The sequence below is a fragment of the Pelodiscus sinensis genome, chromosome 6 (assembly GCF_052426305.1).
Source record: "Pelodiscus sinensis isolate ZL-2025 chromosome 6, ASM5242630v1, whole genome shotgun sequence".
In the NCBI taxonomy this organism is placed as follows: Eukaryota; Metazoa; Chordata; order Testudines; family Trionychidae; genus Pelodiscus; species Pelodiscus sinensis.
Genome location: NC_143057.1, coordinates 128201422 through 128218472, shown reverse-complemented (window position 1 = coordinate 128218472; position 17051 = coordinate 128201422). Strand labels below are relative to the sequence as shown.

The following is a 17051-nucleotide window of genomic DNA, read 5'->3' as shown; positions in this document are numbered from 1 at the left end:
GGAGCAGCTGGGGAGCTAGTATCTGCTACTCAGTGTCGCAGGCTCACCAGCGATCTCTTTGGACTTCAGGGAGGTTACTGAGGAAGCCGGGAAGGTGAATCGCCGATGCTGCCACCTCAGCTGCCATGGCCTCTGCATAGCGCTTAGTAATAAGCAACACCCAACAACCTGGCATCCCATGGCAGCAATGCTCCAGTGTGCCCTCTCTGCCCGAGAACACAGCTTCCGACCAGTGACACCGAGACGGACACGCGGGAGGTGGCTCCAAGGTGTTCTTGAGAGAGTGATGTTCACCCCTCTGCAAACTGAAAGCTCAGAGCCCTGGCAGTCCTTACGCCTGTGAAACTTGGATTTATCTAAGGGAAACAGCGGCACAGTTATCCACAGAGCAAGATACGGCAGACTCCACTCTCTGGTTGTTTTCTTGGATGCTCTGGTTTGTGAGTGCACATGTACACAACAGAGTTTTACAATGGGTAGTGTGAGAATAAATCTTAAGCAACTACAACTCTGCCGGACGCTTCTCTTTGGTTATTGGGCAGGAATAGGCTTCTAGGCCCTAAATAAAGATGCATCAGGCAAACTGCTTGTGTCTGCATCTGAGGCCAAAGCAGAGAGAGTTGGAAGGATCTTGCGTGCACTGTTGCTCGTAGGAGTAGTTAGAACACACATTGTGTTATAAAGAAATGATGATGCATGATTAAAAGTTTGTACTAAAGGAAGCTTTGTCTTGAAAATAGATAGATGTCTTTTGTATAGGCAAGTGTATCCCTGTTCCACGGGACAACTACGTAGTTCCTGGGGAGGGGGCATGAATAAGTGTGGAATGTGACTGTTTGGTAAGATAAAAACCTGAAGCCTTCGTCAAGATGGTCAAAGAAGCCAGAAGACTCAGGGGTGCCAAGGTAACATCAACTGGGCCCAATACAAGACAAATCAGCGCAAGTCATATAGACAGCCTTGGAGTTAAGAGCAAGCACCTCTTTCAGATAAACACTAGGAAGGAGACACCAACATACCAATGCCAGAGGACACCAGATAAACAGATGCTAAAACAGAACTGATGGGGTCAGGGATTGATTAAGGACTGACACAGCAAAATGTATAGACCTGAATGGGAGAAAAGTCCTGTAAAAGATGGAGCGTCTTGCATGAATCTCCGGGTCTCATCTAATCAAGATCGGGGCATCAGTCTGGACCAAGAGACGCCCCCGCTTCTCTCCTTGCACTTAGCTTGCCTGGCCAGTGAGTTAGTGTGAGCAACAGACTGGTAACTTGAAGCAAAAGCAAGACAGGGTTTGGGTGGGTGGGTGGGTATGTGTGAACATGCATATAACAAAATAATGTTACATTGTCAATAAATGTGGCGTTTTGCCTTATCCCCCTAAAAAGATCCTGTACAATTCTTTCAAGCATAACACACGGTATATTACTAGGAGCCTATTTGTGTATCCCCTGCTAGCACACAGCACTGACTATTGCACTGCCTTGGGTTTATTAGTAGCCACAGAGCAGGAACTGCAAGGACACCAGAAACTGGAGTCTCACTTCTTTGTCCTCATCAGTGGTTGGGGCACCCTAGACATTATAGGCAGCTGACAGGCTGTGGGACAGAGGCCAGCACTGCTCTTATGTATCTGCCCACTTGCAATTCCCGGTTCACACTCCCCATTCCGACACTGCTCCGTTGGACAGGCCAAAGATGAAGTTGCACCCCGTGTGCGTAGGGACTGCAAAGGGTGTAGAGCAGGAAGGCTTGCACCACATCCTGGGGCTGGCTGGTGCTACGGAAATCAGAGGTGGGGGCTGTAATGTGTTTGACAGAAAGCCCCCACCATGGCCGCCCCCCTCCAGCCAGCGTGGCTCCCCCTGTTCTCTTCCTGTGTCTAGAAAGCAGGGCACACGCCCAGCTTAGGGGTTAGCACTTAGGAGTTTTGGCGCTGACAGTTTTGTCAGTGCTAGAAAAGCGCAGTAAGAAAAGCGCTGGTTTGAGCTCACACTGGTTTCTGCAGGCGTCAGAGCATGTGTCCATAGGCAGCACTTGCTTTGCTGAGGAGAAGAGTGCACTGGGGTAGCTATCCCATGATGCACTGCTCCGGGACTCAGAGCTAATCATTACTGTGGCAGGGGTGTATGAGAGTGTGGGAGAGAGAGAGAGACAGATGCCAGAAGCAACCAGTCTTGAGGCAAGAGTGGGGAGACCTGACCTGATCCCCCACCGACCTCCCTGACTCAGCACAGCACCTCCTGTCTGCCTGCCTCTGTTTGCATTGTGGGAGGCAGCAGGAGCATAACGATCTGTTGTGTGTCCTACAGTGAAGCTAAATGGGGGGGGCGGTTCATACCTGCAGGCAGGGCCACTGAGTTTCAAAGGGTGGCCCCTCCTGCTCTGCATTGTGGGACAGCTCCACAGGGCAATCAGACGGGTAAAAGCAATCCAGGGTCTTCACCGGCACATCAGTGCAAAAGCATCGGTGCAAAAAGCAAAAAGCCTCTTGCTGGGGTGGTTTAATGTTGGCGCTGAAACTCTGCCGTGGATTCCCAGTGAGGACACCACCGTGGTTTTTGCCCAGAGACTTGACTTTTTGCACTACAACAGGCAAGTATAGACATGACCTTGTTTTTAATTCACACACATGCTGTCTGGGTAAAGTTCCAACTTGACACAGTTCCTGCAAAAACTTGCACTTAGCTTTATTCCCCTCAGAATTCTTCTGTCCCTGCCTCAACTTCCCTCTCTCAGAGAAGCAATCAAACCTTTTTACACCCTGGTTGGTGCTATTAAGAGTCACCTCGTCTAACTACCGGCCTGGCTCAGGAGAATCACTATTCCAGCTCCTAGAATCTGACTCTCTGCATGCACTTCCTACATTTTAGCTAGAAGCAGTCCTAAATTCAGGATTGCAAATATCCTTCCTTTTAATCAAACTGGCACATTTCCTCAGCATTGTTTTGGGTCCTAACTCAACTGTGCACTTTCCCCTCGCTCCCTGATGAAGGGGAACACCCAGCAAAATCCCTGTATGTGTCTGGGAGGGGAAGCTTCAGTCCTCCCCCACCCCATAGGCATCTGGGGGGATGGGAGCACCAGGCAGGGGGTTATACCCCACCTAGCACCATTCATGTGCCTGGTGACTTTGTCTCTTTTCTGTATGGTTTTAGGAGAAGCAATCCCATTCCAGACACATCCCATTGTCCTGGCACAACCAAACCCTGACCTTGCTTTAAGTTATGATAAGTTATGTCAAATTTGGAGGTCCTAGTTCTTACCGGTTAGGAGATCTTGAACAGACAGACAGACAGACAGAAAGACAAACCAACTCTCCCAAATATTTAATAGATGAATAAGTTGCCCCTTCCCCATCAACTTAAACTGTTAGGCTGAGATTTCTCAGCATCTCAATCCCTGGAGGGGCTTTGAAAATGTGAGTCTTGAGAAATAAGGTAACTCCAACTACTAAGTGAAGAGGAAAAGCACACATCTAGAACATGGACCTTAAAAATGAAAGCCAAGCCTGAAAAAGGCACAATCTGATAATTTTCTGTACTTTAGTTCTTAAGTAACAGAATGGAGAGGGAGATAACAGAGCACAAAACACAAATCAATTGATCTAGCAGCAGCCAGCCCAGAAGGAGGACAGAAAGCCCAGCATTTGTATGCTAGTGCAGAGGGGGGAAAAACCATCCAAGCAAAACTCCTTTTTCAGATAAATGTTACATGATGTTCCAGGGAGAGTTTTGGCACTTTGCAAGAGAATTCAGACTGACAGACTTTGTATCCAAGGTGTGGTTTAAAAATAAGCTACTGTACCAAGTACAGAAACTAAATCTCTAGGAGCTATGGCCTCACACTGCCTTGATGAAATACAACATCGGAGCTGAAAGATCAGAGATTCTGTTCATTAACTTCAAAGACATTTAGGAGAAAAATACTGGCACTTTCCTGCATTTAACCTTACAATGAAAAGGGTCCCAAAAGTGCCGTAAGAGAACATTTTGAAATGAAATTGCTGCAAAGATTTTCTCTAGAGGCTCTGTCTATTCATGGGCAGTGTTTGCTGTCATCTTGGGTTGGCTAGGAGACTTCAGCCCAGCTTGGTGAAGAATGACCTCATACTCCTTTGCCTGCTGGGCTACAACAAAGCGACACCTGGGCATGAAGCCTTCCATGCTTAGCGAACTCCAGCTACTTCTCCTCAGCAAGTCAGGCTCCTGCTGTGACTAGGGATGTATGTGAGTAGTCAAGTAGTCGACTACTCAGCTACTCACATTCCCCCACCTTTGCTGCCTCTATCAGAGGCAGCGGGGGAGGGGGAGAGGGACGGAGGAGACGGCCATGAAACAGCCTCTGCCCGTGGCAGGCCCAGGCCCAGACCCAGGCCCAGGCAGAGGCTGCTCCGCATCCCACTGGCTGTGGGCTGGCCACAAACACAGGGCTGCTCCGCAAACACAGGCTGCTCTGGCAGCAGCCCCTTTCTGCAGGGGGTTTCTGCTCCCCACAGACAGTAGCTGCTGGACCCGGTGTGAGCCAGGACTGAGCAAGCCTGGCTTAGTCCCGGCTCGTGCTGGGTTCAGGAGCTAACCCCGCTGCAGCTCTGCAGTGTAAATGTAATAAGAGTTGCGTGGGCAGGCAGCCCGACTCCTACTACATTTAAACTGCAGAGCCACAGCAGGGGTAGCTCCCGGAGGCTTCCGCCCTTATTGACTAATCGAGTAGTTGATAGAAAGTCTATCGACTACACAATTAGCTATTTACTTGCTTCCTAACATCCCTCGTTGTGACGGATTCGATCACAGAGATCCCATTGGGGCTGTCATCCGGTGTGCTGATCATACCACGGAGACCACATCCCTGCCCTCTGAGATGCCCTGCCACTCTGCCCTGCTGGGCCAGAAGCTGTGTCTCCCCCAGCAAAGGCACAGAGTTGGGGTTACTGCTCCCCAACAGAGTAACACAGACACTGAACCAGCTCAGCTCTGGCAGGGTTCAGTTAGAGGGACTTGTCAGCACCCGAGAGCACAGCCCTCAAAATAAACCCATCTTACTCTGCATAACATTTTACACAGAGAAAGCTCATACAGATGTTTACTCTCTTTATCAAAGAACAATAGATATGCACAGCTCTGGCTTCCCCTCTTCCCCCAACCAGGTAACAATTATTTACATTGGCCTTGATAATAAACAAAAGTATTTTTTTTAAAATGAGAAGTTGGTACCTCAAAGGCTAACATTTATTTGGGCATAAGCCTTCAGGGGCAAAAACCACTTTGTCAGATGCACAGCCATGAAAGCATATGCCCAAATAAATCGTTTTTACCCACAAAAGCTTATGATCCAATAAATCTGTTAGTCTCTAAGATGTCACAGGACTCCTTGTTTCTGCAGATACAGACAAATATGGGTACCCCTCTGAAAAGTGTTTCTTAAGTATAAAAAGTAGGATTTAAGTAACTAAGTGAAAACAGACCGAGCAAAGTAAGTTACTATGCTAAAATCAACAAAACACGCCAAGTAAGCCTAATATAATAAGAGAGACTGTTAAAAATATATTCCTCAGCCCCCTGCTTATTCCTGATAAATTCCTTCAAGTCAGAGCTGATCTTCTCTTTGGCCTGCATCTAAAAGCTTCTTGAGTATTCTCTTGGAATGGGAATGCAATTTTAAAAAGTCATCTGAAGATGATCATTTATTGCTTTCCTTCCCTTAAATAAGATTTCCCCAGGGTGGGAATACTTTGTTTAACTCTCCCCAACCCAATGGAAAAATACCAGATTCAAGATGGATTCCGGCATGATCATGTGTCTTGGTAGGACCAACCACAGTTTGGGCTTACAGGAAAAAGAAAACCATTCACAGATTGTTGTCTTGAGCACTGGGCCATTAAGCCCCTAAGTATCACTAATGGCTCTCACTAGAAATTCTAGATTAGATTTAAACTTCATATTTCTAATTTCACATGCAAGAATGTTACATGTGCACAAATAGAATACACATATGCCAGGGGTTATAGGCTCTTGAATGATGGGTTACTTGATCTGTTTTGCATAAAGCATATTCAAATTAAGCATATTCATAATAAAAATATATTTCCATAAAAAAATAAAGCTAAATGTCACAGCTGTGAACATATCAAACCTGTCATGTGCTCCCGACACAAGCTTCCCATAGAATAACAAGTCAGGTTATTACTCTCTGTCCTTATATTCAGAATGTTCCATGTCCTAGGCCCAGGATATTTAAAAGGTAGACCAACGTTCTGGAATGATCAATAACTTCACTCCTCTGGTCCAGTGGAACTCTCTGAAACAAAGCCCCTCCATGTGGGAGAATGAACTTTCTCAGGGGCTGGTCTGACGCTGCTTTTCAAACATAAACAGACTAACACGGCTAACCCTCCGAGCCTAATCTGTTCTTTTTGCTTATCTTATTCTGATTTATGTTGATTCCCTCTGGCTAAAGAGTCCTGGCCGCCTGCTGGCTCGGCCCTGTCATCCCACCAGTTTATAGCCACCTACTTCTGCCAGCTTTAAAGAGCACCCAGAAAGTCCTGTGTGTTTTACCTGCACCTGACAGCTTTACTGATGTCAGATCTCTGATGGGCTTCTCTCCATACTACTGCTAAGGTCTGGGCCTCTTTGCAAACCCACTAACTTAGCTTTTGGGGTTAGCTTTCCCAGCCTTCTTATCTTTCCTTCTTTTTTCCCACCAAAGTCTGCATTAGCCTAAAAGGAGCAAACCGCAGTTGCTTCAGTTCCTGTCTCAAATAGAAACCAGCCACAGAGGCCATTAATCTGACTGTGGGATTTAATGTGACAGATTTAGAAGGAAATTGCCGGTCATCGGAAAGGTAACAGTTACTTGATGCGGCAGCGGGTTATTGATGAAGCGGGTTATCCTACTCTTAAGCACAGCGAATACCGTCTGCATCAAAGAAGGCTGTTATTGTGCAGCTGTGCTCTGTGGGAGGCAGGGGGAAAGGAAAGGAGAACAATGGCACATGCTGATTGTCATCGTATTTTGTAACTGAACCAATTCATTGGCATCAGTGAAATAAGAGTGAGCATCTTTTTAAGCAGGTCTGGAAATGGCTTGGTAAGACACTAGAGTCACTATAGAATCAAGCATGAGCCTAGACACAACATAGAAATTAGAGATGCAAAATCCCTTTAGGTCTCAAGATCTTTGTTTTGGGCCAAAGTGCCTACCTCAAAGGGGCTTAAGCACCTGCTGCTTGTTGATTTCAAAGAGAGCTGGCATCTAAATACCATTGAAGATCTGAACGTCTCTATAGTCATCTCAGATGTGGTTTATTTCAGAGCCCTAAAGGGTGGGGCTTCCACAATTCCTATGGAGAGGCTATTGCACAAGCTCCTACAAGTCAAGGTTAGGCCATTTCCCTAGATACACTGCCCATTTTTGCAGATTTCATGTGGTTAAGACATCAAGGAGTTCAAGTTTGCCTTGTCCTTTCCCTCCTAAGTATTAGTATCTAGTTTAAACTAAGGCTGCCAATTAATTGCACTTAGCTCATGAGAGTCACTCAAGAAAGTAATTGCAATTTTAAAAAATGTGATTAATTGCACTGTTAAACAATAGAATGCCAATTGAAATGTCTTAAATATTTTGTAGGGTTTTTTACATTTTCAAATCTATGTACACTGATCTCTTTATATTATTATTTTGTTACAAATATTTGCTCTGTAAATATTACAAACAAAATAATATTTTTCAAATCACATCATACAAGTACTGTAGTAAAATCTCTTTATTAAGAGTGCAATCTCTTTTTTAAAAAAATCTAAACTTATATTACATAACTGCACTCAAAACCAAAGTGTAAACTTTAGAGCCTAGAAGTGTTTAATTGCACTATTAAAAAAAATAATTTGCATGATTAATCATGATATCTAACAATAATATAATACCATTTATTTAAGTATTTTGGATGTTTTCTACATTTTTAAATATAGCAAAACTTAAATATAGAATTATGTACAAAAATAACTGCCCTCAAAAACAAAACAATGTAAAACTTTAGCGCCTTCAAGTCCACTTAGTCCTACATTTTATTCAGCCAATCTCTAAGACAAACAAGTTTGTTTACATTTGTAGGAGATACGGTTGCCTGCTTCTTATTTACATCACCTGAAAGTGAGAACAGGCCTTTTCATGGCACTGTTGTAGCCAGCATCGCAAGGTATTTACATGCCAGAAGCATTAAAGATTGATGTCCCCCTTTATGCTTTAGCCAGCATTCCAGAGGACAATGTAAACAAGAAGCAGGTAGCATTGTCTCCTACAAATTGTAACCAAACTGGTTTGTATGAGAGATTGGCAGGGATGGGAGAGTGACAAAACACACACTTTCTACTCATGACAAAATATTCAAGCCAACATCTTTTTAAAAAAAGCCAGGGCCAAAGCAAAAATGGCCGAAGTCTGAAACTTGAGTAGGAGTGAGAATCCTTGCCAAAGAGAACATCTTCTTGGTGGGATGTGATGGATCAGAGGGATACTGCCCTTCTCTACACATCCCAGCCTTCCAGTTAATGAAATTGCCTGTAAAAGGTTCAATCCAGAAATAGTGGGTATCCAGGAAGTGATGATAGGGAGCCAGAAGAGCCAATGGAAAGAGAGTGAGAGATCTGAATTGAAAAACAGGCTCTGCCTGCTTTAGTTCTTTTGTGTGAGTAACTCTGTTGTCCAGCAATAGGCGTGTCTCAGAAAATAACCTAACCTTTGGAACAACAGAGATGTAACTAAAACAGGGAATGTTAGATGAGGTTGCTTTTTTATTTACTGGTTTGAGAACTCTGTGCTGAACATAGCTATCTAACTCTTCAGCTGAATCCCAAGGAAGAAATTCTCTGTATTTTGAATCTGCCTTATGTCAGTTGCTCTGTAACACCTAGCTACCAAGTATGCTTTGCCAAATATATCTCCTTTGTTTTGTTAACAAACTCACCTTTTTAAGACTCTGTTCTGATTCCTGCATTCTAGAAAGCAGGCCATTCTGTGAGCCTGTGCCTGAGACCAAAGGTCAGCTATGAAGAAATTACAGTTTGTTTTCAAGCTCTCTACTAAGGAAGGGGTAAAGGGCTTCAGGTTACCCCACAGGAAGAAATTCCCAAGAGAGTCTTCTTGGACTCTCAAGGGTATTTGAATTTGGGTGGAGGCAGTGTGCCATCCAAGGTCAGGGAATCTGTGACCTTGGGGAGTTTAAGCAAAAGCTTTTAATGGTAGGATATTTTAAGGTCTCTTGTGAGCCTCCACCTTCTGCACCCAAAGTGCCAGAGTGGGGAACAGCGTTGACATGGTGGTAGTGGTGGGAAAATTTTGAACCATGAGCACAGATCTCGGGATTTTAAAAGGACACTCTGCTCCCCCTCCCCCTTCTGGCTATTTGGAAGTCTTGGGACTTTTAATACTTTTGATGCCTGGCTGGGGGAAGAAAGGGAGGAGGGGAGCACACAGAAGGTGCAACCTGCAAAGCCAGAGAGTCCAAACTGAACAGTTTATTTTGGTTTATTTTTTCTAGCTTTCAGGGCAACTCGATAGCTAGGCTAGGCGAGGGCAGGAAAGCAGCTCAGTGCATGCACTTGCGGTCAAGCAGAGTAGCCCTTGAGCAACCAACCTTCCCAAAGTGGCACACCAAGAGGGAAATAAACCCAGAGATCCACCTTCAGGCAGTACCTGATTGTCTATTCAAATCTCTCACTCTCTTCCATCGGCTTTCCTGGCTCCCTGCCAACACTTCCTGGATCCCCACTGTTTCTGGATTTGACCCTTTTCAGGCAATTAATTAACCGAACGGCTAGGACAGTACAGAAGGTCAGTATCCCTCCCCGGGGAGGCTGCTCAGAGAGCATCTGCAGACAGGGTTAGATCAGCCTATTGAACCTACAACACAGATTTTGCCTTTAGGGATCAGATTGTGGCACTTAACCACTGGCTTGAGTGCAGGGGCATGCATACTCCTTTGCGAACTCAGGCAAGGAGTCGCCCCCTGGTACTAGCCCTGAGCTGGGTACATACAAAGTATTGACCTTTTGGATCATTATTTGCACTGAACTGAGTTTTTTCCCTCCTAATCCTGCTCCAAAGTGTGTTTTCTTTTTAGGTGTCAGCCCTCAAGTCCCACTCCTCCATACTATGTTGAGGCCCAAATTAACACTGATAAAGGTGAGTAATTAATGTTTTTCTCCCTCCCTCATCCTACCATTCACCTCAAGGTCTAACTAACATGAATTACTATTCTCAAAGATAGACAATCTTCTTCTTTCTCTTTTTAACGAGCAGACTATATGCAATATTTGCCTTGTGTCTCAGGACAGAAGTTGCCACAACATTGCAAAGTTAAAACAAAGAGTCTGGTGGCACCTTAAAAGACTAACAATTGTATTATGGCATAAGCGCTCGTGAGCTGCAACTCACTTCTTCAGATGTATGAAGGGAAAGAAAAAGAGCCAGCTAGTCGGAGTACAGAGATGGGAGTGTTACAACAGAGCTAATTCAATCTGGGTGGATGTAGATAAGAAGGTGAGCATACCTAAAGTGGAAAATTACTTATGGTAGCGAGCAAGCCATTTCCAATCTCTATTCAGACCCATTCTGATGGTGTTAAATTTGCATGTGAATTCCAGCTCAGCAGTTTCACACTGCAACCTGGTTGTGAAGTTTTTTGCTTGAGGATGGCAACTGTGTCCAAGGATATTAAAATGCTTTCCTACTGATTTTTTTATGTTACCATGCGTGGTATCTGATTTGTGTCCATTTACTCTGTAGCATAAACAATCCACTTTGTCCAATGTACATGGCAAAGGGGCATTACAAAGTTAAAATCACGGGTAGGAAACTATAAGAGCTAATATTCCACCAGCTACACGAATGTAGCTGCACTGCATAGACATTCCGTATGTGTATAGGTGTATGTGTTTTCAGTTCCTCTTTATGGGGTTAAATCCATGTACCAATGTGGTTTTGGCCTTTGTGACTGACTGTATAACCTGAACACTGCAATGCCATTAACCAGAACTTTTGCATTTAGGTTGGAATAGAATGCAACACATGGAAGAGACTTTCTGAATACGTAAGAAGCTTTTACTGTACACTCTAGAAACCGGGGAGCTGATGATAAGCAAGCAAGACTGTATTCTCCCATTTTAAGCTATTAAGCTAGAAAATTCCAGCCATAGCTTTTTGTATTTAATAGTGTATTGTGCTAACACTGGCTTTGTTTTATGACAATCCTTGTGATTCCTGTGATCACACTAATTCCCTGAAGACAAAGTGATAAAAATGAGAGAACTGTCAGACTTCCTATTCTACACCAAAGCCGTTCGCTTCTCACTTTTCCCCTCTAGCTAAAATACATGCTTTGTTCCGAAAAGAAAGCCAGTCAGCTCAGACCAGAGGCTCGGAACAACGCATCTTAAATTTTTGGCAACAATTTCCATTTCCCTTCTAATGCTTATTTCAAAATCCATGGGCCAAATTCTGCAGTCTCTGCCAAGAGCAATGCCTCTAAGGACTGGAGGGATATGGGCCAGAGAAGTGGTACCCATCCTAGCAGTCCAATGAAGACACCAGTACTCCTGCACCTCACAAGGAGTAAGGGAAGCAGAGAGGAGCATTTGCTCCTGTTTACCTCCCGCTGTGTGAATGGCAATGTAAGGTACATCGACTCCAGCTATGTAATTAACGTAGCTGAAGTTGCATATCTTAGATCAACTGTCCACTCCAGTGTAGACCAGGCCTTAGTCTTAAACTACAAAACTCATGTTGTAACACAGTTATTCCTCTGACCAAAGCAGGCAGTGGAGACCCAGGTACTTTTCTCCTTGCCTCTTCTCCATTGCTCCGGGGCCCACCATGGGAGCCAGCTTGCTTCCTTTAGCTCTCCTCCATCTGCGCTCTCAGCCCTTGCTAGGCAGTCTTCCTCAGACCCTGTCAATCATTCTGAGAGGTGCATTATTTTACTTTGGCTCAGTTGCTGTCTCTGTAACCAGGGAGTTCCGACAGCAGCTGGAAGGAGATAGTGATGGGGAATGTTCTGTCAGTGTGATGTAGTGCCAAGGATCAATGGCAAAGGGCCTCACATAAACCTGTCCAACAATCACTAAACACATTTGCTACAGGAACGTATTATGTGAGTTTAAAATTCCAAACCTGTCTGAAGCATTAACTGACATAATACACAAAGTCTCTCTTGCTGTACGGGAAACCCCCACTCTCTGGGAACACCCTGCAATTGGATCCCTTACTTCCTAGACTTTACTCAATGGAAGCCATCACAACGTGGAACCATTACTTTGGGTTAAGTTCTGTCTGGTACATGCCAGAAAACTCAGAGGCAGCAGATGCTAGCACAGGCTCAATTGCACCCACCTTGGCCCCAAGAAAACATCACCATTCGCGCAGACCCTTTGCTGTGGAGGGTTGTTATGAGACAATGCCTCAAGGAAGCGGGCATGGTGTTTGTCGTTATAACTGCCGCCGCAAAAACCTTCTTGTTCAGCCCCAATAGCTCATATTGCTAGTCTCAGGCCTTGTGTACACTACCAAGTTTTGTCAACAAAAACCTTATGTTGATGCCCTAAGTCAGTAAAACGAAAATGGCCAGAGGGCATTCACGCTTGCTCCCTCTGTTGACAGATCATGTTCGCATTGGGGCACCATCATTGACCATGCAAGCAGTGCACTATGTGCATGTATCCCACAGTGCAGTGCTGTGGGAAGGCCGAGTTGATCCCTGCACTTTGTGGGATTCCCTCCGAGTTCTCCCACAGCTTCCTCAGCTACTGGGAGTAGCACCATGAATAGCTCTGTGAGCTCTCTATGATGAGGAATGGCAAAGCAGCACCATCCGTCTCTCCAGCCCTCCCCCTGTAGCAGCAGCCTGCCTGCCGCTGTGTTCCTAGGAGGGCAGAACAGGAGCATTCCAATGCTTTGCTTTTCGTTTGTCCCCCAAACAGAGCAGCTCACTCAACTGTCACATACTTCCCGGAGCTTTGAAAGGGGGGGGGGGGCACGCATGCCTGCAGGGCAGCGGAGATCACAAAACTCTGAGCAGAGCCATCAGGGTAGGCATTGTAGGGTACTGGAGGAAGCCAGTTCTCTCAACAAAACAAACAGCAGAGTCCACACTGGCTCTATGTCAAGGGAGGGGGAAAGAAAACACTTTTGTATGGGTGGAAGTTTTTTGGCACTGAAACTGAGCCTTTTTCCCTACAAAGGTCACATTGCAACGTGCACGCTCTTGCCGTTTTGTTGCCCAGAGCTGCCTTTTGATGACAAAACTTGGTTGTGTGGACAAGGCCTCAAGGAGACTCAATTGCACAGGGGCTGTCACTGGGCTGGTCTTCCCAGAATACAACTGTCACACACTTGATTAATCACTCTGTACGCCTCGCCCACTTCCTGGTGCCTGCTAGACCCTGATCCTCTGTCATTACCTTTGGGAGATACATAAATGTACATGCAGGAAGTCAGAGTGACACTGGTAATATACAAAGGATATGGGCTACTCCCAGTAAAGAAGTTGGTCACTAATCTCAAATAAAGTGCAAGAAAAATAACTATTTAATCAATGTTGCGGTGATATAACTAGTGCCTGTTCTGGCTCATTATTTCATCCAATTCCTACGGACTTCAGTATATTACAGTAGGATCGATTAGGCTGCCCGAAAGTTACCCATCAGTAGCTAGTATTTCACCCTGCATCCCGGACTCACCACTGTGCTGTCTGAACTCAACCTAACTCAAGATCGCGGTCAATAAGAGGTAAAGAACGACTCCCCGCCGAGGCACCCACCTGCCACACGGGGTCTGTGTGCTTCCCGGACATGGCAGAGCTCTTGTAGCTTGGCTGCAAGGGCAACTTCTTCAGGTTGTAGATGGCTACGTTGCCATCGTAGAAGCCCACAGCAAGAAGATAGGGGTGGTCGTTGTGGATGTCAAGGCACATGATGCCACTCTCGCTGCTGGAGATGTATTCCGGGAAGGAGGGGTTCTTCAAAGTGTACAGAAGGAGCATACCCCGGCTCTGCTTCATGAAGTCATCTAGAGAAAGGCAGAGTCACACCATGATGGAAGGAAGGAGGCATGTGCTCACAAAGTCCTTACTCACTGATCTACACGGTACAGTGGCAATCACCCTAGAAATAAACGGAGAACCAGGACAGCACTGGGCTAGATCTCATAAAGACATTTTAAGGGGAGCTGCCTTTCTTATGGAGGGGTCCTCAGCTCTGGAGGCACTTCCCCCTTTGGTTCTCCAGAACCTGGAGTTGGTGGTGATGGAATCTCCATTGCGTGGTCTGATGTTAACTCTGCTCGCTTGAAATGTCTATTTCCTCTTCTTTATTAGTTTTAAGCCTTTTCTTTGTTCCCCACCCCCACCTTCGCCTTAGCACTGGTTGTCTCCTGCAGTTTTCAGTTCTTTGAGAGGCGAGGCTGAGGGAGTAGAGCTTATTTGAGAGCAGCCTGCAACTCCCTGCAGGGGGGTTCCAAAGAGGCTGGAGAGAGGCTGTTCTCAGGGGTGGCAGGTGGCAGAACAAGGAGCAATGGGCTCAAGTTGCAGTGGGGGAGGTCAGGTTGGATATTAGGAAAAACTATTTCCCTAGGCGGGTGGGGAAGTGCTGGGACGGGTTCCCTAGGGAGGGGGTGGAATCTCCATCCCTAGAGGTTTTTAAGGCCCAGCTTGAGAGAGCCCTGGCTGGGATGATTGAGTTGGGTTGGTCCTGCTTTGGGCAGAGGGTTGGACTCGATGGCTCCTGAGGTCTCTTCCCATCCTAGGGTTCTATGAGTCTATGCTAAAAGGCCTGTGTTTGCTCAGGTTTCTTCTTAGAGGAAGGCCAGAGTCTCTGAGGGAATGAGTCTGAGCTATCTGACAGTCGTTCAATGTGTATGGATTGTATTTCCCTTGCAGAGCTCAAGGTGGATGTACTCTAATCTCTATATAAAAGAGGAACTAAATCATCTCCTTTATTCCCTGCATGGGAAAACATTTAATAACCCATCTATCGCACATAGCACCTAACACATTTAAGTACAAATGTAACGGACAAGTTACTGTTGCTTTATTTCCTATTTGTTTCTAACTTGACAGCTTTGTTTTGTAAGTGCAACTTCTCTTGCATCTAAAACTACTGCTTCCCTTGTCCCTTCCTACCTAGCTTCTCCTTTCCATTGTGTGGCCTGATGCAAACTCTTCCTGCTTGAAATGTCTATTTCCTTTTCTTTATTCGTTGTTGGCCTTTTCTTTGTTCCCTCCCCACCTCCACCTCAGTCCTCTTTGTTTCCTGTCGTTCTTAGTTCTCCGACCATTTAAGGGAAATTTTCCTGTGCTCAATGGGAGTAGAAAAGATTGTTGCTACATATAAATGTAACCCTTCCGCTGGGTAGGCCCAGCAGCAACCAGGGCCGGGTTCAATATCTAGGGGTCCATTTCTCACAGAACCGGCTCGAGCCCCCACCCAGTAGCCTGGGAAATTCACACACCCCTGGGCGCCTCTGAGAGGCAATGCTCCCCCACTCGCAAGCACAGAATCTGAGTGTCGAAAAGAAACATTTAATAAAAGAGAGAGAGAAGTCACATGGCATTATCTTGGGAAAATACCACAAACAGAATTCGTAGCCCCCTCCCCCATGAGTAACTGTTCCAGCACAAAAAGGACTGAGCAATGTCTTTTGCCTCTTAGGCTCCCCAGTCCAACAAGGTAAAGGTTCTGTTCACTTACCCAAACTTTCTCCGTACCGCACCTCAAATGCCCCACTTACAGCTCTGTCCAGTCAGTGCAGACCCTGACACATGATCCTGATGACTCTACTCCTTGAGCCTGAGGCTATGCCACCTTTGTGCTGCTCCTACCGGCTACCCGCTGGTTGCTCCCACCAGCCACTCTGCTGGCCACCTGCCACCACTCCTACCGGCCGCCTGCTGGTCATTCCTGCCAGCTGCTCCACTGGCTGCAATGGGTTTGGCTCCCAGCCAAACCAGTGATTTCAGCTCTTTAGCCACCACCTACGCTGGCCAAAGATTGCAGCTTCCACTGAACTAGCAAAAAGACGCCTCATGAAGTCTGCTTTAGGTTTGTCCTTAAAATCAGGCGGAAGGGACAGGTTGAGCTAGTCTTACAGCTCACACCGGGCAGGCAGGAAGCAGGCTGACTCAAGCCCTCAAGCCCTTTCCCCCGCAACTCAGTTCACTCAACTCTGGCAGGGAGGAGACTTGTTCCTCTGAGACCTCTTACAGTGATGGTGTCTCTCCTGCAAGCACTGGTGTCATATTTTACAGTTCCTACATTTAGGGGTAGCATGATTTGTGACCCCCACAACAGCCTCAAATTAGTTACAATACATCACATTCCATTCCAGCACTGATCCTCCATCAGCCCTGTCTGAATTGGATTTACATAGCCACACCTCGGATTCCTTCCTCCTCCTGGCATGAACTGTATTTACATATCAACAGTTAACAGTTAATTATCTTGCAGAGCTAAACAATTGGAGTGAGCACACCCACCCCCAGGGCAGTTCTCTCCTTTTAGCTGGCTGATAGCAAGCAGTATTTCAGCCCAGCTTACGTAAGTTTAATCAGGTCCCCCACATTTAAGAAAGGATGAATTCAAACTGGAACAGATGCAACTACTGTTTAAAACTAATACAAGAAAGTCCTTTTTCACACAGAGCATAGTCAACCTGTGGAACTCCTTGCCAGAGGAGTCTGTAAAGGCTAGGACTATAACAGAGTTCAAAGAGAAGCTAGATAATTTCATGGAGGTTAGGTCCATAAAAGGCTATAAGCCAGGGGATATAAAGGGTGTCCCTGGCCTCTGTTTGTCAGAGGCTGGAGAGGGATGGCGCGAGACAAATCACTTGATCATTGTCTTCGGTCCACCCCTTCTGGGGCACCTGGTACTGGCCACTGTCGGCAGACAGGATACTGGGCTAGATGGACCTTTGGTCTGACCCAGTATGACCATTCTTATGTTCTTATGTAACTAAGAGCCACTAGAATAATCTGCAAAAGTGAGGAGGAGTCCCATGG

At 45.9% G+C, this 17051-nt stretch overlaps 1 protein-coding gene across 1 annotated transcript in view; it reads right to left on the bottom strand.

The window, feature by feature from the left end:
* DNAI1 (dynein axonemal intermediate chain 1) overlaps nt 1–17051 on the bottom strand; it is a 217942-nt gene that overhangs the window by 114958 nt on the left and 85933 nt on the right. The window contains exon 13 of the mRNA XM_075932798.2: nt 13815–14062. Coding sequence (XP_075788913.2) covers nt 13815–14062 — 248 coding nt within the window. The remainder of the gene's footprint in view (nt 1–13814; nt 14063–17051) is intronic.